General features: G+C 43.3%; 1 protein-coding gene across 4 annotated transcripts; it reads right to left on the bottom strand.

Annotated features, from left to right (window-relative positions):
- Nucleotides 1–4857: 4857 nt before the first annotated feature.
- Nucleotides 4858–22509, bottom strand: LOC307041383 (uncharacterized protein). 4 transcript variants are annotated; one of them, XR_013808728.1, is made up of 4 exons: nt 22373–22509; nt 16913–22035; nt 12379–12623; nt 4858–10855 (listed from the first exon to the last, which is right to left on the bottom strand). XR_013808728.1 is itself a non-coding variant. In XM_079684755.1 (2 exons), exon 2 carries the CDS (start codon nt 20803–20805, stop codon nt 17968–17970), a length of 2838 nt encoding a protein of 945 aa, XP_079540881.1. In that variant the 5' UTR covers nt 20806–22035; nt 22373–22509; the 3' UTR covers nt 15715–17967. The 4 variants fall into 4 exon arrangements, 1 of the variants encoding a protein (XP_079540881.1); XR_013808729.1 differs by lacking the exon at nt 4858–10855 and having other exon boundaries at nt 12212–12623; XR_013808730.1 differs by lacking the exons at nt 4858–10855; nt 12379–12623 and adding an exon at nt 15713–16570.
- Between the last annotated feature and the right edge of the window lie 21 nt (nt 22510–22530).

Below are 22530 nucleotides of genomic sequence, written 5' to 3'. Positions count from 1 at the left end.
GCCACACAGAGCAACTGCAACAGAGTTTCCAAATAAATAGGTACCAAGTGTTAGTTAAGGTTTCAATATAGTAACCCTAAACCTTACCTTTTTTTGCAATCAATAATACAATTAAAAGAATATGAGATGTGCAGATGAAGGTATTCATATTTATATTATGTAAGATTTTCATTTATATATCATTTTAAGCATTATTAATCCTGACATAGACATGTTTACTTGTCTGAACATTGTGAGCAAAATCAAATGATTGGAAAGGTAAACATTATTTATAGTTATTTTAACTCATTAAACAACAGTACCGGTATTCATATTACCCTCTTTAATTTGGGTAGTATATTGCCAAGAGGACACAGTTGATACTGCTCGAAATAGCCTTTGGTGTAACTCAGTCCTCAGTGAAAATACCCCCGCTTCATTACTTATGTCACCAGACCTGTCTAATGAGTTACCCGTAAATCAGTTGAAACCACAACCAGAATGCAACCATGGGACATTCATCTTTTTTAGATTTTGTTAATCAATGGTTCATGATCCTCTGACCTGTGAACAGAGCAGGAAATGGGTCTAAGATGGGAGGAGAGAAACTAAGGATGGTCAAACTGAAAATGGGGTCCTACTGTATGTCGGATTGTACAACTTTTTTATCCAGACTACAGGTGTTTCAGCACCCTGCAACTCTACATTATATCTAAAATTAGCTCAATCACACAACTCTTTGATACTTTTTTTTTGAGGTGCAAAGTTATTTCTTAAGAAAAATATTTTCTTCATTTTGTTTTAGGTTCAGCAGTTTCCATTGAGCAGGGCCGATCTCAGCCTGCTAGTGCACTCTTGGAAAGACGTTGCCTTGCTGCTCCTATCAACTGCACCATCAGTTGTCCAAAACTGGATACAAGTTCTACACTGGATAACCCTGGGCCTAAAAGTCCCACGCCCACTGGCTGAAGAGCAGCTCTTCTGACGTGTGCAGCTATCCATCAACACTGAGTTTGTAACATGAGCACACATTGATATTCTCTGCACTTGGCATGCCATACATGGCTGAAATAGCACTTTCCAAAGACCTGAAACCCAAGTTGCTCTCCAGACACACTGCCAATCTCCAATACACAAAGCGGCAAACTGTAAACCATACTCTGGTAAACAGCATGGCTATCTGGGGCAGCACATGCACAGAAAGACAAAAGACCCAATTTGTTATACCCTCAGAGGATTATGTTTCTGGAAAGGACAGAACAGGAATTAATTAATTTATACTGTATTTCAAACTCTGACTTAATTGTTGCAATGACAGCTGTAGTGTTATGACGCTGCAGATTGTTTCTGTTTGTAATAAGGCCTCCATTCACTGGGATGTGAAATTGTTATCGTTATTCCTTGTGGGATGAAACCTGCGTAGAATTTCTCCTACAGCGGTAAAGAAATTTGAAATTGCCACTGATAATATTTGAGTCCGACAAATGCACACTTCTATTATACAGGTAGTTAAAATAGCTTACAGAGGCATTTCATAACGCTGTCTGTGTGTGTGTTGTGTGTGTGTGTGTGTGTGTGTGTGTGTGTGTGTGTGTGTGTGTGTGTGTGTATGTGTATGTGTATGTGTGTGTGTGTGTGTGTGTGTGTGTGTGTGTGTGTGTTTGTTTGTGTGGCAATTTAGAAATTATGTATCTAATATATCATATTCAATCACTTGCACTCTTATTGCGCTATTCCACTATTTCACTTTTTTACTATTTTTCTTTTTGTATTTACTTGCAGAATTTTTTCTGTTTTTCTGTTTTATTGTGTTGCACTGTTGGAGGAGCCTGTGACATAAGATGTATTGTCATCATCATAACTACACTGTAGCTATATATGCATGACCAATAAAAGCCTTGAACCTTGAACCTCAACAAGTTGATCAAAACTCATTTAAAACACACATTTAAAATCACTTCATTTTGCAATGGAACATTATATATACAAAAAGAGTCACTAAAGCTGGCAGAAAAACGTTACAATATTTACTTGTAAGATTAAGGTATTTAAAAAAGTATAAAGATGAAGGACATTTTATGTTATACTTAAGTATAAACACTCAGTAAATGGTGGAAAATGTTATATTGTAAAATTAAAGCAAGGGCTCTGTAAGGCTTTTATAACATGACATTATTGTACACTGTAGTGCGTTTGTGTGTGTGTGTCTGTATACATGTGTGTGTTTTTGTACATAATGTAAGTACGTATGCGCATGTTTATGTTTCAGTGTGTGTGTGTGTGTGTGTGTGTGTGTGTGTGTTTGTACAAAATAATAATTGTATCATATCTTATTAAACCTACATTTTTCAATGTAAATTAGTCTCAGCACATTTGTTGGTAGCCTGTCAGACAAAGGGCTGACCTCAGCCTCTCGACGACTTGTAGTTTGTTTCCTGAAGTCTCTACAGTATGTATGTCTGTATGTATGTTAGCATGTTCTTTATGTCCAACCTGACACACTAAACACAGATTAGAGGCTGTCAGTGCAGAGTGATCAGTTGATCTAGTCCACCTGGGCTTTCAGGCTATCAACGTCCTGTCTCTCTGCATTCAGCTGACAGCCACCTAGCATCATTTTGCTTTGCACCTTCAACACCTTCACAGCACACATGCCACACATCCATGCTTTAATTCCAAGGATAACATTGCCAATTAATACAGCATGTGGTGTGTAATGTAATCCATTTAGTGCATATCGCACCATAAATGTTACTCTAGCAATCAGTCTTCATGTGCATAAAATAGGGCAGTCAATGTTAACACATACCGCATGCGATTAATATAGACACCTAGCGCATACAAAATAAAATATAACGCAATTTAATCATATTACCAAGTATGACCCTGACCTCCTCCGGTAATTGAAGAGCGGATGTTCTCCATAGATCGCATGGTGTATAACTCAGTGTAACAGCACACCTAATAATCGATAAATCGCTCGCTAGATTTAGGTGTGGTGAAAATGTTGAAAAGGCATTTTTGCGGAAGCATGCCCCAGTTTCTTGAAAAGGTGTGAGATAGCAGACGTTGCAAGGTTGACACTGTAGGAACAGATAGTGCTCGCAATATCATAGGAGCTGCAAGAATACTACCATATGAACATATGTCCTGTGTGGCGCATTTTATACAGAGGCTAATTGCAAAACGATTACTCCCATACAAACATATGCCCTTTGTAATGCGTTATAAATAAAATAAGAGAAGATGGACCTTTATTTATCCCTGTTGGGAAATTCGGGAGTTAAGGTTAAAGCAGCAACAGAGTGAGTGTTCAAAACAGGACAGTAAAGATTCACACAAGGTAAAGAAAAAGAACACAAAATATTTAAAATAACATCATATAGTACCTGTTAAAACAACATATCACAACAGTTGAATGAACATATATACATATTTGGGTTCAAATTCTTAGATATATTTACGTGTAAGTGTGCAGAAGCGAGTGCAGGTCAAAGTCATTTGTATAAACAGTGCAGATTTGATGTATGTCCAGTACGGGTTACTTTTAACTGGTACATGGTTAGCCCTTGTTGTGCAGCCTGAGGGCTGCAGGCACAAAGGACTGTCCGAGGAGCTTGGTGCTGTGCCGAGGAGGGATGAGTCTGAGGCTGAAGGTGCTCCTCATCTTCACCAGCTCTATATGCAGGGGGTGGGAGGGGTTCTCTAGGATACTGTCCAGCTCCCTCCTCATCCTCCCCTCCACCACCTCGTTTTCTCCAACAACAGAGCCAGCCCCCAGCACACCACGGCAAAGAAGAGCACACTGGCCACCACAGACTGGTAGAACATCTGCAGAATCCTCATGCACACGTTGAAGGACCTGAGCCTCCTCAGGAAGAACAGCTTGCTCTGTCCCTTCCTGAAGACAGCATCAGTGTTGTCCCTCCAGTCCAGTTTATACTTCAAGTGCACTCCCAGGAACCTACAGAGGTTAATCTCAATACCAATACTACCAGAAGCATATTTCCTGTGTAGCACAGAGGGTTATACGATACATATACTACCAATCATGTCTTATGTACACATAGAGGGTAACAACAACACCACACATGTATTAAGTTTATCCCAAATATACAAGTAAATGCTAGTATTTAAAAGTTTTGATTAATCATGACTAAAAACAACTGAAGGGTTCATTGCCGCTTTTAACCATGATTAATCATAGATTATCATTTTGATCAATGCAATTGACTTTACATGTGTTAAACACCACCTGAATAAACCTGATACCAGATTTTGACAAGTGCAGCCCAGGTCACCTCACTTGGGAGGTCATCCTGGAGAGAAATTGAGTGCCTACGCTAATCCTTTGAATGCTGGATGACCCTGCGTTCCCATTCCCCCTGTGACCCTGCGTGACCTAGAGCTGGGGTCCAATATCAGATTGGAGAAACGGTTAATGCAAGCCAACCGTAACATTTAAACACAGCTGGAAGATAGACTAAATTCGGCTTCCCAGAACTGCTCAGATAACACAGAATCCAAATGGAGTAGTTTTTCCCGAAGGGTTCATTGCCACTCTCCGAGCATCTGCTTTAAAGAGATCCTCATCTGCACTGTAGCAGGTAGAAAAAGCATGAGGTGAAAACAAATATCCCAGAATAAAAGTGAATACAAAACAAAAATCACAATCTCAGAGGCACCTGACTTCCAACACGAATGTCTCGCCCACCAACGACAATACAATACCAAATGGATCCACAAAACCCACCATTCACAGTTGAAGCAATCATATATTTATAGCTCCTCCAGCTGTTGGAAGAAATATTGGCCTTGGCCAGTTGAAGAGTCATGACCTCCTTCTCAATACTTTAACTTATTTCGTAGCAGTAAAATTCTAACAGGCTCAGAAGAAGTCGCTGGAGGCAGAGTACAATGCAAAATAACTTTATTTCGTCAAAGTCAGAGCATAGCTAGGGATCATACTGTTAAACAAATGTTGCATTAGCATTTGTATAGCTAAAGTCTCTTGTTTGTTATTGGTTGACCTTGGTCAATGTTTCTCAAAGTGGGGGGTGCGCCCCATCTGGGGGCGCAAAGGCATGACAGGGGGCGAGAGACCAGGAGAAAAAATGTTTTTAAAAAAAATCATAATTTGAAATATTATTGATTAGAAAATAATATGATACAGTACAAGTATGTCTGGGTCTCTGTTTCATTCAAGCTCGGCTCTGTGTGTGCGTGGAACGAGCCATTTTGTGTTCGAGAGAGAGAGAGAGAGAGAGAGAGAGAGAGAGAGAGAGAGAGAGAGAGAGAGAGAGAGAGAGAGAGAGAGAGAGAGAGAGAGAGAGAGAGCGCGCCGGAGATCGTTGTTGTTAGCTTCTGGTGCTAGCGAGCTACGCTAACGGATATAAAGAGCTTTTTCAACAACAAGGTGGAGGAGAGTCCTCTCCTGTCAGACTGAGAGGCTCAGTGAACTAAAGGACTCTGAGTGTTTAGATAGTGAACTTGTTATGATCTCTGTAGGACCGTGGAAAAAGGTAGGACCCAAATGCAGACTACAAAAACGGAAAAAGGTTTAGAAACAAAAAGCGAGCTTTATTTAAAAGCTGAAAACAAAACATGGCATGAATCAAAACCGTAGCACAGGAAAAGAATAACACAAAAACTGACCGTGAAAAACATGGAGGAAGACCGGAGAGAAAAACATGAAACGTGACGTGAAGGGAGGACAAACAAACAATGAACCGACAGGGGAACACAGGAAGAGACAAGACTAAATACGGGGAGGGGAGTTCCGGTAATGGCGGATGGCTGAACAGGTGACGAGCCCCGACTCTCCAATCAATTCCATCCTTTTACCTAATACTGACCAGTTAAATAATCATAAAAACCCACAGTTTGAGACATAAAGCAATGGCAATCTGATATGCCCAAACAAATACCAAAGCTGAAGCCGAATTGTTCCTGAACACGAAGGACTCCACCAACAACCAGGCAAGCTAAGCTAAAGATGGACACGCCTAATGCCAATGCCGGTGGAGCCAGCGCGAACCTCATAGCTAGCTCAGCCCAAGCTGAATCTAACGGCAAAATATTAGAAGCAATCCACTCCCTAAGAGCAGACGTTACCACCCGTAATGATGAGATTCTGGCAGCAATCTCGGAAATTAAAACGGATCTCAGCTCCTACTCGGGAAGATTAACACAGGCCGAGGATCGCATTGGTGAGACAGAGGATAAAGTGACGGTGCTTCATAACACAGTGAACGGGATGTAGAAGGTGATTACAGCACTCACCGAGAAAGTAGACGATCTTGAGAATCGCGATAGGAGGTCAAATCTACGTGTTATTGGTCTCCCAGAAGACGCCGAAGGTAGAGGCGTGGAATCGTTTTTGGAGAAATGGATACCAGAAGTACTCCGTCCCTAAAACTTCCCAACACCGTTGGTAATTGAGCGAGCTCACCGAATCCCGGGTGGCAGGCCGAAGCCCAACTACCCTCTTCCCCCGAGACCTCTCACCATCAAGTTTTTAAACTTTAGGGATAAAGTCAGGGTGATGCAGGCGGCACGAGCCAAAGGAAAGGTAATATACGGGACTCGCAATATCATGTTTTTCCCCGACTTCTCAGCGGAGGTGACGAAGCGGCGTATGAAGTATGGCGAAGTGAAGCAACAGCTCAGGGAATACAATTCGGCCTTATTTTCCCTGCCAGGAAGTACACACTGCACAACGGGAAAAGACGTGTGTTCAATACTCCTGAAGAGGTTGAGTCATTTCTTCGAGATGGAAAGGATACAGATAACGGCTAGATGTGGTGAGTTTACATAATTTGGATCATCCAGCGGAGCATTTTTTTGTTTTTATTTTGTTCCTATACTGACTGTACAACTTCAACTATGGTTTATACCGACTTCAACTCTTCAAGCCTATGGATATATCCTGGCGTTACTGATGAAGAACGCACTGTAATTTCACTAGGTTTGATACTCTGCTATGCCCCTAGTTTGTTCCGGACGGAATAATGATGCTCTGCTGGAATTAAGATAAAAAGCTAATACTATTGGTCACTAGTTTTCACTTGGAAATGATACGATCCACATTACGTCATTTGAAGGTTCATCTGCATTCATATCACTGTTCAGGCTTATTACAGCTCATTCATGCATTGTAACGCCCAACTAACTTTTAAGCTTATCTCCGTTATCTCGATCTGTGGTAGTGATTTAAAACAGTGTTGAATGCACCACATTTCATGTTTAGGGTGTGTTAAAAATACTGAATGGATGTTTAATTTCTTTTAATGTTTTTGCAATATTTCGGATTTGTTGCTTTTGATCTCTTTCATCCCTCGAATATATATTGGTCGAAGATGAGGGGTTCTTGCAGTGGTTAGTTATTGGTTTAACTGCTCCTCTTAAAGCAGGGATGGGCAAATGGCGGCCCGAGGGCCGTATGCGGCCCCCACCTCCTCTTTTTGCGGCCCTCAGATTAATTTATAAACAACGTAATTAATAAAAAATAAAAATAAAATTAATTGTTTTTAATTGTTTTTACTTGTAGTAGCCTACTGATACCGTCCACTAGACTCCTAGTTACGTCGCGAGCTGCTTACATGATTTCAAATACCGCAAAATAATCTGTGCATTGTGTTTGTTTCCCGGGGAAACCCTCACAAGAAACACCGGCTGTTGTTATGTCTGCTGTGACGTTAAGTTGCCTCTTGTAATTATGCCTTTACAAGCGTAAAAGTTGTATTTATCATCTGAATTTGGCGAAACAGGTTTAATATTCTTAAAATAAAGACTTTGTTTATTTGAAATCAGATGAAAACAAACTGTCACGGACCCTGCCGTGTTATCTATGATTACTACGCTTTTCATTCATAATGCAGCGGGAGGGAAGGGGAGTGGCGCTGAGGAACAGCAGAGTGCGGGCTGACAGGTGTCTTTTTAGTGACATTCCCCTTATTGTGGAATAAGGGGAATGCAGAGACTGGCTACAAGTGTTTTAGGTTAAAGTTAGACAACTAATATCTGGGTTAGTGTTCATGACTTCATGTTTATGTCATCTTAATGGTTAATCTCAATACACACACATTTTCCGTGCTTTCCAATAGTTTAAAATAGTTTTATTCCACTGTTTAATAACCTGTTCAATAATAACATGCCACTTGTAAAAATGAAATAACATTTCTGTGAACTGATATGTGTTTAGTGAGCTTATTAGAAGATGTTCCCATTGTTTGGGGATGTTCCCTTTGATTGTAAAATGTCAATGAAGATGTCAGACTTAGTATATTTGTTAATAATTACCGTACATACAACATATGGAATTTGTGTGTGTGTGTGTTCCAAGTGAATCTGCGGCCCCCTGGTGGCCAATTATGTGGCCCCCAACACCATCAAAGTTACCCATCCCTGTCTTAAAGGATCGGTTAAATAGCCTAGGACAGGGGTCTCCAACCTTTCTCCATCTGAGAGCTACTTTGAAAAAATGAAAGTGGCCAAGAGCTACTTGCATCGCATCGCTTACATTTATTCACATAGCACTCATCAGTTGAATTAAGCTACTTTTGTACACTTGTGAAATCAATACCCAAAGCTTATCAAAAATCTTAACTTCACATCAAGGTCCAAGAAAACAAAAATGTCTCACATATTATTATGGCCCAAATCACTGAAGATTCAAATACATGTCCAAGAAAAAAAAGAAAATATTTTCACTTCTTATTATGGCCCACATAGTAAATACATCACCTTAATCACCACCGTACAAACATCTTATGGCACATGTATAAAATAAGTGCATTCACTCTTTTTCAGTTAGTGAGATGAATGGCACTGCATGGAGTCCACCATACAGGTGTATGCTGGACCCACTTAGGTTCACTCTAATAGAGTCATTTAAATGTTCATCAGTCAGTCTTGTTCTGTATTTAAATTTCATTCATGTCAGAAAAAGCTGCTTCACAAAGGTCTGTAGAGCCAAATAAAGCAGACATGTTCAGTGCTGCTTGGTGAATGTTCTTATAGTTTTCTGGGTCTACAAGGCTCCAGAAATGTTGTGAGTTTTGCCGAGACTTAAGCTGAGCATGATTTTGGAGATTTATAACCTCCATCTCCATCTCCACAGGATTGACACTGAACAGTTCAGCCATCTTTTTCTTCTTCTTCGTCTTCGTCTTGACATTAAATTATAAACCATAATAAATCAATTGTATAGGTCTAGCCTCCCTATATCTGTGTGTGAAATTGTTCCATCCTCAAAAACAAAAAACTAATGCTTCTGCAGTCTAGCTTCAGCTTCTAGCAAAAGTCTTCTGTTAAAGAAAGGACACTGAATGTCTTGAATGTGGCATCACACACATGACTTAAGTCTGAACACAGCAGACAACAGGAGTATTTACAACAGCATTATAAACACAAAAATACTGCATGTGGGTGCACACTTAGTCTTTGTCTTACTGTTGCATAAATCCCATGAATGTATGAAACTAAGTTAGCTTCATCATCTCAATCAGTGATTAAGTGAATAATAAAGTTTCTATCGGGTCACTATCAGCCTGTCACTTATTATTTTTCAGGAGGGGGCGGGGTTTGGAGGAACGGAGGAGACGGTGATCACGGAAGCTTTCCTCCTGCATTTATCAACTGAAATTGGCAAGAGGACATGCATACTCTGCAATCCAAGACTTGATTAAATCCACCAAAAACCTGACATGACGATAACGAGTGTTTTTCAAAAACACATCCCTCCCTGTGTGTCTCTGAGCCGCAGCGACACGGACTGATTCAGAGCGGGTCATTCTGCTGTTGGTTCTGGACTGGTGTTGGTGGAGAAAGCAGACTGCTCCGTATGTGGTGTCGCTGTGCTGCTTTCACGTCTGTTCCTTGATCTCTGCGTCACCGACCAATTTTATATTTGTGTGTCAGAAACAATTCTAAAATAAAAAAACGTTATTGTCCAGCAGCGGCCAAAAAATCAAGAAGCAACCTTACTACGATATAATCGATAATCGAGCGGCGAGCTGCTGAAAAGCTGCCCGCGAGCTACCTGTTGGAGACCCCTGGCCTAGGAGCTCTTACATGGAAGAGGTGAGGAGGACGGCGCGTTTCGTTAAGGCCGCTGGTGAGAGTGTTTCACGTCTCGTTTGGGGAGACGGAGGGTTCATGTTTTCTTATGGTGTGTTTTTGTATTTTTATGTTTGTTTATATGTGATCCTTGATGTGACAATGTGGTCTGGTAGACAAGTAGTTGCTGTTTCAATATTTACAATGAGGTCCCTTTTGATCATTTTGGAGAGATGGTTTAATGACACTTGATAACCTTTTTAAAATATCATCATGGAATGTTGGAGGGCCAGGGGGATTATCTAAAATAAAAGAAGTAATGACTAGAATTAAAATGTTGCAATCCAAGGTAGTATACCTGCAAGAGACCCACCTAACATCCACTGAGATTTTGCGTTTAAGAAGACGATGGCGGGGACAGGTCATAACTGCGTCATTTTCTTCACACTCAAGGGGAGTGGCAATACTCATTCATAAATCGGTCCCTTTTCAAGTGACGGACATCAATGCGGACATAGGGGGTAGATATATAATAATAAAAGGTACCTTATTGGGTGGACAACTTAATTTAATAAATGTGTATGAGCCAAATATTGATGACAAACTTTTTTACAGTAATTTTTTTCTAAATATCTCTTCACTTAGAGGTAACATTATAATGGGTTGCGATTTTAATTGCACCCTCAACCCTCTTGTAGACCGATCTTCAGGCATAGATGCCTCCCACGTCAACACACTCTCACTCCATAATCGTCCAGGAGCGACGCTTGGTCAGGGTCCCGTGGCGTGCAGTTGTGACACTCCTAGGCTCCTTCAGCTTCATAAAAAGGGACGCAAATAGCTTTCAACTGATTGCATCGTATTCCCATCTGCGGCGGGATTTGACGCTCAAAAAAAAAAAAAAAAACAACATAGATTAGCTCCATGGCATAATGCTGAAACCAGCAAAATAAAGCAAAAGTCGAGACAACTTGAAAGGATATGGCGTTCCACTAAACTTGAAGAATCTCGTTTAAATTGGCATATCACTCTCAATGAATATAAGAAAGCACTGCGTAAAGCGAGAGCAGCCTACTACTCTTCATTAATAGATGAGAATAAGAATAATGCAAGATTTCTTTTCAGCACTGTAGCCAGGCTGACAGAGAGCCACAGCTCGATTGAGCCTTCTATTCCCATAGCACTCAGTAGTAATGATTTTATGTGCTTCTTTAACGATAAAATTGTTACTCTTAGAAACAAAATTAATGACCTCTTGCCTTTGACCAGTATAGTGTTATCAACAGCTCCCGGAAACGTAAGTTCTAATATTACACTAGATAGTAAACTAGAATGCTTTTCAGCCATAAACCTTGAACAATTAAATTCAATGATTCTCTCTTCTAAACCATCAACGTGTATCTTAGACCCGGTTCCAACTAAGCTGTTAAAAGAAGTGTTTCCATTAATTAGCACTTCTTTATAAAATATTATGAATATGTCTTTATTATCAGGCTATGTTCCACAATAATTCAAAGTAGCAGTGATAAAACCGCTTCTTAAAAAGCACAACCTCGATCCAGAGGTTTTAGACAACTATAGACCTATTTCTAATCTTCCGTTCCTCTCAAAGATTCTTGAGAAAGCAGTCGCAAAACAGCTGTGTGATTACTTAAAAAACTATGATTTATTTGAAGATGTTCAGTCTGGCTTTAGAACACATCATAGCACAGAGACACCTCTGGTTAAAGTCACAAATGACATTCTAATAGCCTCAGACAAGGGACTTGTCTCTATTCTTGTCTTGCTCGATCTTAGTGCTGCATTTGATACTATCGACCATGATATCCTATTGCAAAGACTAGAGCACTTAGTTGGCATACAGGGAACTGCTTTAGGCTGGTTTAGGTCCTATCTATCTGAACGCTCTCAGTTTATACGTGTCAACGATTAATCTTCCACGCAAACCAAAGTTAGCCATGGAGTGCCACAGGGCTCAGTGCTCGGACCTATTTTGTTCACATTATATATGCTTCCGTTAGGGCTGAACGATTTTAAGAAAAAATTGAAATTGCGATTTTTCTGGCAGAGATTGCGGTTTTGATTTCAACCACGATTTATTTTCTTTAAATCAAGTTTCAGTGTAAATTAATTAAAACAATGAATTTCATTAAGATAATGCAAGCATGAAAACGGCTGGCAACAGATTTCAAATGCAAGACTGTTTATTAACAAAATATCAAGCATTAAAAAGATCAATGGCTCAGCAGCATCAAAATAATTGCACTTTTGTAAAATAACGTAGGCTACATACAAATTATAAATTATAACAACAAAGTGGAGCAAAAAAATAAGTCTTACCTTAAAAGTGCAGAGTTCATAAGCTAGCTCCTTTGAGCCATTTTGCAACACCCTCCCAATCATTTTCTGCCGGGAGCCCCATCGTGTCGGACATTCAGTGACCAGTGACTGTTGAGGTAGGTTTAAGTCTTGCTGTGCCTGTTTGAATGCCCTCTTCTTCTTCCAGCTGTGAGTGAAGACCGCAACCAGCTGCTTGCAAAGTCCTGTGGCCCGTTTGATTCTTTGATCATCTTTGACAGCATTTTCTGGTGGAAAACATTACATGTATTACAGTATGAAAAGCCATAAGGATAGCTCATAACACAGAATTCATAACATATTGATTACATCTGTTGTCATCTTGTATTAAGTTCAATGACGTTTTTTTAGCAGCAGACGTCAGGTGGTACTACCACAGTAAGTTATTGCCCATAAATTAATTTGTAATTGGTAATTAATGTACAAGCAAGGAATATGCTTTTTAGATATTCCACTAAAAAACAAAAAATCATTTAATTCGTAATATAGTGGCATCGGCTGTGGTTGCACCACCCTGACATCTGCTACTACAAAAACGTCATTGACCCATTAGTAAGGGCTTCAAAAATAGGGGAGACCGCCTTTGCATCTCTCGGCAATCCGCAATTAAACAGAAGCAAGCAGTATTGGGAGGTTTTAAAGTTTACCCATGAAAGGGTTCATTTTTCTCACTAGGATAAACAGTATGTTAAAGTAGCATTGCGCTAACAGTTGGTCAGCTAACTACAGCTTGACAACAAACCTCTCGGCGCTTCGTCCCTCCCCCCTCCCAACTGTGTTTGAGGGCAGAGTAATATAGCAGAGACTAGGGCCTCTGCGAGGATAATACGAACTCTCACACTTGTAGTAACTTTGTAAACATACACACTCGCACGAACACACATTCTTGTACTTACCAATTGCAAGATGCAGCCTGTGTCCGAAGCACTGCAGTCTGGTCCATTGGTTAAGTTCCATTGCTTTGATCATATTTGTAGCGTTGTCTGTTGTTATGCACGTCTGGGCCTCTTCTTTTAGACCCCAGTTGGCCAAGCACTCCTTCAGCCCCATGGCAATATTCTCCCCTGTATGGTCAGTGGGGAAGTATGCTGTCTGCAGGCAGCGGCTACACAACTCGAAGTTGGCGTTGACGAAATGCACGGACAAACTCATGTAGGGCTCGGTCGTTCTGCTTGACCACAGATCAGTAGTTGACGCATAAAACTCAGTGTTTTCCAGATCATTTAGAACTTTGGCCTTACATTCTGTGTAGAGCTGTGGGATGGCAACTTGATTGAAGTATGTGTGGGAGGGCAGAACATACCTCTTATCCATTGTGCGTAGCAAACTTTTAAATGCGTCTTTGGTCACTGTGTTTACAGACACCATGTCCTTCGATATGTAAGTCGTTACGGCAGCGGTAATCTCCTTGTGTCTTCGGCTAGTTTTTTCATAAGGCGTCACACTGGCGAACGATGATGTTATTGTTGGCTGACTTGCCGAAGTATGGTTGCTGCTTGATGTTTCACGGTTCTTTTTCGCCATGCACTGCTCATACAAGTTCAGGTGGTGAACTCTCAAGTGGCGATGTAAATTGGTGGTATTGCCAGCCGATGTAGCCACTTTTACACGACATGTTTGGCACATCACCTGTTTCTGGTGTTCATCATCATCCTCAAATCCAAAATACTGCCAAATGACCGACGTGCTGTTTCTTTTTGGTATTAATTTAGTCGGCTCCGCTTCTGCTCCCGCTTCTGCCATGCTTGAAATTTAATGACGAGCTACACACTGATTGGGGTGGAGAACACGTCATCTGGTCACGCGCAGGCTGCAGCTTTCTGATTGGTAGCTGGCACAGAGCCTTGGGCATTCATGTGAAATTATTGACGAAATTATTATTATTATGCACCAAGAAAAACCGCAGCTTTGACGATCCCAAAATCGTGTTGTCTGAGATCGCGATTTTCGGTCTAAAACGATAGATCGTTCAGCCCTAGCTTCCGTTAGGCAATATTATAAGGAATCATTCTGTAAACTTTCATTGTTATGCGGATGATACTCAACTATATTTATCAATCAAGCCTAATGAAATTAATCATCTAAATACAATTCAAGACTGCCTCAAGGACTTAAAAACGTGGATGACCTTACATTTTTTGATGTTAAACACGACCAAAACTGAAGTTATTGTACTTGGCCCGAAGAATCTACGAAACTAATTATCTAAAGATATACTAACTATGGAAGGCATTAATTTGGCCTCCAGTGAGACTGTAAGGAATCTTGGTGTTATATTTGATCAGGATTTATCCTTTAACACCCACATCAAATCAATTTCAAGGACCACCTACTTCCATCTACGTAACATTGCAAAAATCAGGCATATCTTGCCTCAAAACGATGCAGAGAAACTGGTCCATGCATTTGTTACTTCAAGGCTGGATTATTGTAACTCCTTATTATCAGGGTGTACCAAGAAGTCAGTCAAGTCGCTTCAGCTGATTCAAAATGCTGCAGCTCGTGTACTAACCAGAGTTAGGAAAAGGGACCACATTACTCCTGTTCTGGCTGCCTTACACTGGCTCCCTATAGAACACAGGATATAATTTAAAATTCTTCTTCTCGCCTACAAAGCCCTTAATGGGCAGGCGCCATCTTACCTTAAAGAACTCATTATACCCTACTGTCCTACTAGGGCATTGCGTTCCAAGAATGCAGGGTTGTTGGTTGTTCCTAGAGTCTCTAAAAGTACAATGGGAGCCAGAGCCTTTTCTTATCAAGCTCCACTTTTGTGGAATCAGCTTCCAGTTTGTGTTCGGACGGCAGACACCCTATCCGTTTTTAAGAGTGCGCTTAAGACCTTCCTTTTTGATAAAGCTTATAGTTAGGGATGATTAGATGATTAGATTCAGCCACATCTTACTTCTTCCTTCTCTCTGTTTATACCTGTGTACTCTCATGTTCCGATTAACCCAGCTTCCCAAAATGTATTTCTTTTTGGTGTCTATATACGCCGGGATCCAGAGTCATGGATGATCCTGCGGTCCTGTGTCATGGATCACGAGTCCTGGATCTTGAGTCCTGGCTGTGGTCCTGGATCATAAGTCCTGGATGGATATGTGGATTCATCTTCCTATTATACACAGATGCATTTACAAACATTTGGACTACTTATGTTACAAATGTATTATCTTTTCAATTTACACACGGCATCTATTGTCTGTCCGTCCTGGGAGAGGGATCCCTCCTCTGTTGCTCTCCCTGAGGTTTCTCCCATTTTTCCCTTTAAACTGTGGGGTTTTCTCCGGAAGTGTTTCCTTGTACGATGTGAGGGTCTAAGGACAGAGGGTGTCGTATTGTCATATTGATATCCTGTACAAACTGTGAAGTCCACTGAGACAAATGTAACATTTGTGATATTGGGCTATATAAATAAACATTGATTGATTGATTGATGGAAGTATGGCATTCGTTTGTTTCGGCTGCCCTTAAAAGGCAATGTGAGCGTCCATTCCCATTGGATAACGGAGAATTGTACACCCGGAAGTAAGTATTCCCCTTACTGTCGATTGATTTTCCAGTGATATCTGCACTACTCATCGACTAAAAAACACCAGATTATCCTTGTTAATTACACAAAATTGATTGGTTTAAATTGTGTGCAATGCTTTTGTATTTTTCCCCTTCGATTCAGAGAAACAAATATTTTTTCGGAGTAAAGGATGGCAGAAGGCACTACACTACCCAGAATCCCCCGCTATCGTTTAGGACTACACCATGTGCTCTGTTTGACAAGCCCCGTGATCAGCGCCATATAAATATAAGAGTTACGACATCTCCGTTCACTCCAATGGACCAGTTTTTTTACAGCAATGGCGGATCGTGGAGCTCTAAATAGTTCCCCGGAAGTTAGCTTGCCGCTGACTTGCGGGGCTATCTGCGGCTAGCAGCGCAGTAGAGTTGCAGCATAATAGACCGTTTGTTGGGGAATCTTATGTTGTGTGATGTTTGTGCCGGAGCCGCTTCATCCAAAAACAACACTCCGGTTAGAGAGTAGACGCGGAGACAGGAAATACAGTCTTTGGACTTTATTTCAGCTTGAATGCTTCTTACAACAGCTGTAGCAGTATTGAATGATGAATGAATGGTTGAATGGAGATTGATGAATGAATGTAGAATGATTGAATGGTTTCTGCAAAATACACAGAAATAGAAATAAGGTTCAAATTACATTAACTAACCAGACTCTGGTTATTAATAATAAGCAACAGCCATTCTAATTGAGGCTAAAACACATTAGACACGTTGCAAACACACACATGGCTAATCAAGGCTAAGTTAGCATCTCATCCACACACTATCACTGAATAGCTTAACTTAGCTAACTAGCTAGCGGTAGCATTAGCTCCATTTCTGAACAGCATAACAGATAAAAACGGGACATCAATAGACTAATTAACACACTGACTCAGCAGGACACTATGCATACAATCTCATAACATTAATAACACTAAAGATCTGCATATATGCTCACATTCTTCACGAACGCATTCTCTCTTTGACGGTAATTATGTAGGTGACGATGCGACCGCAATAATGTCCTGTCATCAAACGCACACGGGTAAACAGCTCGAGGACCCGTAGCTGCGCTACTTAGCTGTCCCCAAATGTGCCTGACCAAAAAACACAAACGATACAGCGCAGACCAAAGAAAACAAGGGGAATTTACAACAGCCGCCCCCAGAATAGCATAGCTGTTATGTAAAACAGAATAAATTCCCTAAGGTGCAGCGGAAGTCCCTGGATCAGCATCGTCGTCCGATAGAGCGGGTAGCTGCACAAGGCGTGCCACGGGTCGCAGGTACGTCTTGTCCCTGACTTGAACCTCAGCCGACCGGATGCATCCATCAGCACTGGCCTTCAGCTTGACGAACTTCCCCACTGGCCAGTGGGCACGTGGAAGTTGAGGATCAACTATCCTCACGACAGTACCTTGAAGAAGACCATCAGTGTGCTGCCGCCACTTCTGGCGGACTTGAAGGGATGGCAAGTAGCTTCTGATGAACTGCACCCAGAAGTGGTCAACCATCATTTGACAATGACGCCACCGCCTCTTGCTGAGGGTGTCTGTAGCGTATGATACTTGTTGAAGGGAGGCATCCCGCCGCCCCATCAGCAACATGCTTGGCGTCACAGGATCTGGATCTGCGAGGTCTGATGACACATAGCCTAAGGGTTTGGCATTTAAGATACCTTCCACCTCAACTAACAAGGTGAGGAGGACTTCTCCCTGGAGAGACTGAGTGCCGATCACCACTTGTAGAGCCTTCTTGACTGATTGTATCTCGCGTTCCTACGCACCACCAAAGTGGGGAGATGCTGGAGGGTTAAAGCGAAACTTGATCTGTTTCTTGGCAAGTTCCTCTTGCAGTTGGGGCATCATTCCAGCAAACGCCTCATCAAGCTCCCTAGCTGCTCCCGGGAAGTTTGTCCCCTGATCTGAGAGAATCTCGAAGGGGGTGCCGCGCCGAGCGATGAATCGCCTCAAGGCCAAGAGGAAAGCATCTGCATCGATGCTATTAAGCAGATCTAGGTGGACACAGCGAGTGGTGAGACATTTAAAGATGACTCCCCACCGTTTTTTTCACTGCGCCGCCCTACCTTGACGGTACACGGCCCAAAACAGTCGACCCCAGTTGAGAAGAATGGAGGCTTGAGGAGCCGCAGACGGGCAGAAGGCAAGTCGGCCATAATCGGTATCACTGGCTTCCCTTTCCACTTCCTGCATTCAGTGCAAGTCCTCCGATGAAGCTTAACGGCCTGTCTTCCACGCAGGACCCAGTACTGGCGCCTAGTCTCAGCAAAGACCCTGTCGGGCCCTGGATGGAGCAAGCGCTCGTCTATGTCCTTAATGAGGAGCTTTGTGACTCCATGGCTGGGATCGAGAACAATGGGGATAATTTCCATATCACAGGAAGTCTCCATGTGGCAAAATCTTCCCCCGACGCGGATCAGACCCATTGCAGGATCAATCTCCGGTGAAAGCATACTGAGCTTACTGCCAGGTTTGACTGGTTTTCCAGACCTAAGACACTCAATCTCCTCTTGGAAGCATTCTGCTTGGCTGCGCTGCAACAGGAGGCTTTCAGCGTCACGCAGGTCAGACTGAGGCAAGGAAAGGTCAGTTGCAGCCCCGTGAAGTAACTGCTTGGTAGCCTCGACTAAGTCTGTCCATGTGTCAAACTGTGTAACATCTGGTGTTGGAGTTACTGAACTGGTTCGCGTTAAGTCGCAGAAGGTAGCTCGTTTGTGCTCGTCAGTATCTTTGGGCTCTGTGGGGGCAGGAAGCGACGGCCATTGGTCAGACAGGCCACGTAGGAATATTGGACCTTGAATCCACCGATTTGGTGCCGCCAGCTCAGCTACTGTCTTGCCACGGGTGAGGTCATCTGCTGCTGGCTTGACAGATGCAAAGTAGCATGAAGTCGACTGAGATGTTAGCCCATCTGGACCCTGAAGTGCCCAGCCGAGTGCTGTATTTATGGCTGTGGGTCCACCTTTGGGGCTGAACCTGACTGGCTCCGTGGCTATGATCAGGTGGGTGCAATCCGAGCCAATTAGCAGTAACGGCTGAACCTTACTAAAGTTCTTCAGCGGAAGCCCCTTCAGGTGGCGATAACGCTTCTGGAGTGCGGTCACAGGGTAGGACTGCTCTAATAAGACTATCTGACCCGCTGTAAAGGCACTCGTAATGAGATGCTGCTTAGGAGGCTGTGTCAGAGAGGCCACATGGAAGTTAACAGACTCACCAGTGAGGCTGGCCACATCTTGGCGGATGGTCTGCAGAAAGAGAGACTCAGCTTCCCCTTTGAGTCCCAGGTGTTGAACTGCAGCTGGCAGCATCATTGTTCGTTCAGCTCCATCGTCCAGGATCGCGTAGGTGTCAAGGGACTTGTGCCCATGGCTGATGATGACTGGCACCACCTTGAGGTAGACCTTCCCTCCTTGCTTGGAGTTGGAGTTGGAGAGCAGAGCAAGATTCTTTGGCGTGATAAGGTAGACGCGTGGACTTGGCTTAGCAACACAATGGAGAACTCTGAGGTGTATTTCCTGGCACTCACTGCATGCTTTCTTTAAGTTACAAGCTTCTTGCCGGTGGTTGGTGTGACCGCAGTTACAAAAATGTTTGCCGTCTACTATCCATTTTTCAACCTTCTCCTGAGAGCACTGGATGATGTTTGAACACTGTGACAGGTAATGCTCATCACTCTTACAGAAGAGACACATCCTCTTGAATTTCTGCTGTTTAGCCTCTGGCCGTGTCGTCTCTGAAGGATGACGGTTTTCAGCTGGAGACTTGTCAGAGCCATGGTAAACTGAGACCTGATGGTTGCGAGGCCTTGGTGCAGGAAATTGATTGTCTCTATTAAGGGGATTTATACCTTCACTCCGATGGCGCTGTGCCATCCTTGCGGACAGTCGTTGAGCTTCGGCCTTCCTCCTTAGCCAGTTGGAGAGGTCGCGGAGGTTGTACGGGTTTAGGCTATTTGTGTTAAGGCGACGTTGAACCTGTAGATGCTCCACGAAGCCGTCCCTTGAATGGTTAGGGAGCTTGCTAAGGAGCCGATCGACATGGCCAGTCGACATCACTTCCATCCCGTTGGGTCCCTCCAGCGACGTCAGCATACCTACTAATAGGTCAACGCTTAGCGCGAAGCTCTGGAATGCTTTGGTATCTCCAGCTTTGAGGTCAGGAGAGTTCAGTATAGTTGCCATCTCGCTTTGTACGAGCTGTTGTGGCTGTCCATATTGCCGCTGTAAGGCCTGCATGGTGGCCGTGTAAGGCTGGGCGTAGTGCCTGCAGAACTGGGCTATTAACTGGGCCTCATCCAAAACTAGTTGTTCCATGAGAACAAGGTACTTGTAATGCTCAGACAGTTCAGTGTGGTCACTGAGTAAGTGGTCCAGCGCCATCTTTAGGTCAGTAAATTCTCTCTCGCTGTCACGCACCAATTTAGGCAGTTTAGGTACTGGGACTGGCTGTCTAGGAGGCAGGGGAGCACTTGACCCGTACAGTGACTGCTGTGGTTGAACTGAATACTGGACTGGCAGGGCTGGTACAGGCTGCTGCATTAATGGACCAGGGGTGGAAGGCACTAGTTGATAGGCTGGCTGAGCCGATGGGCCAGGCTGCAGTTGGTACGCCGGTTTTAGATGGCCCTGCTGGTACTGCGGCTGCTGGTACTGCGGCTGCTGGTACTGCGGCTGCTGGTACTGCGGCTGCTGGTACTGCGGCTGTTGGTACGCATACTGTGCCGGAAGGACAGGCAGAGACTGATACGCTGTCTGCTGGGGGACATCAGACTGTTTATAAGGTGAGGGCGCTACAGACCAGTTGTGTGGCACGTAGGAAGATTGCTGAGGCATAACAGCTGGATGTTGGGCCACTGGCTGTTGTGTAGCTGGTAGCTGATGAGCCGGGTACAGCGCTGGTGCTTACTGTGGTTGATATGGTGGTAGGACAGGTGCAGCCGGAACACATTGGTTTGCTGCGGATGTCGTCGTCATAAACTGATATGGGATTTGTGTTGCCATCTGCATGCTGCCATACATGGTTGCCACAGGAGGAGGTACAGGCTGGTATGGCTGGTGAGCAGGCTGGTACCCTGTAGTTGTCAGCAGTTGTTGGCCAACGTGACCGGCTGCCTGCATCCCTTGGACGATAGGTGACGACATGACCGTGCTTCTAGCCAGAAGTGCTGTTGGCTTAGGAACAACAACCGTGCAGATGTGACTGTTGGTGGTAGAGATTGAGTCAATATGCTTCTCTCCTGATTCTGACTAGGCATGAAGGCTGGGAGGGCTTGAGACTGGAATGTCGCTGTAGTCGTGCACAGCAGTGTTGTCGTTGGCAGCTTATCCTGATGCTTGGTGGCTTGTCCCAGCTGGATGAATAACAGCTGCTGCTGTAAGGTGCGGTTATCTGCTTGTGAGTCCAACCAGTGTGAGTGGGTTGGAGGTGGATGTGACGAGAGGGGGCCAGATCCGTTCTCACTGAGGCTGTATTCTGACGATTGATGACTGTAGCAGCTCTGCTCTGAAGGAGATGGCAGTCGAGGCCTCACACACATATTCTGCAGGTCAGGCATGCTGCTAGCATAAGGTGCCATGTCCCACACATTTGCCTTATTTGCTGCTCCTGGCAAAGAGTAAGAGGGAGGTTGCTAACCCGGTTTGCAGGCTAAGTGACCACAGCTGACGCGCACTGTCATATTGGAGGGGGGTAGGATTAGGCAAGAGAGACTGTGGTAAACTGACCTTATAGCCTTGCAGGTGTGTTGGAAGCTGTCGCTGTCTTCCTCCATGAGCTCCAATCGTAGCTGTTGCTGTTTCCTGTGCATCCATGGCGCTGTCGTGGGTGAAGCTATCCGGCTCGAAGGACCAATGTTGGGGAATCTTATGTTGTGTGATGTTTGTGCCAGAGCCGCTTCATCCAAAAACAGCACTCCGGTTAGAGTGTAGACGCGGAGACAAGAAATACAGTCTTTGGACTTTATTTCAGCTTGAATGCTTCTTACAACAGCTGTAGCAGTATTAAATGATGAATGAATGGTTGAATGGAGATTGATGAATGAATGTAGAATGATTGAATGGTTTCTGCAAAATACACAGAAATAGAGGTTCACATTACAATAACTAACCAGACTCTGGTTATTAATAATAAGCAACAGCCATTCTAATTGAGGCTAACACACATTAGACACGTTGCAAACACACACATGGCTAATCAAGGCTAAGTTAGCATCTCATCCACACACTATCACTGAATAGCTTAACCTAGCTAACTAGCTAGCGGTAGCATTAGCTCCATTTCTGAACAGCATAGCAGATAAAAACGGGACATCAATAGACTAATTAACACACTGACTCAGCAGGACACTATGCATACAATCTCATAACATTACCAACACTAAAGATCTGCATATATGCTCACATTCTTCACGAACGCATTCTCTCTTTGACGGTAATTATGTAGGTGACGATGCGACCGCAATAATGTCCTGTCATCAAACGCACATGGGTAAACAGCTCGAGGACCCGTGGCTGCGCTACTTAGCTGTCCCCAAATGTGCCTGACCAAAAAACACAAAC

The sequence above is a fragment of the Notothenia rossii genome, assembly GCF_949606895.1.
Source record: "Notothenia rossii genome assembly, chromosome: 5".
Classification (NCBI taxonomy): domain Eukaryota; kingdom Metazoa; phylum Chordata; class Actinopteri; order Perciformes; family Nototheniidae; genus Notothenia; species Notothenia rossii.
This window is presented reverse-complemented; position numbering and strand designations above follow the sequence as displayed.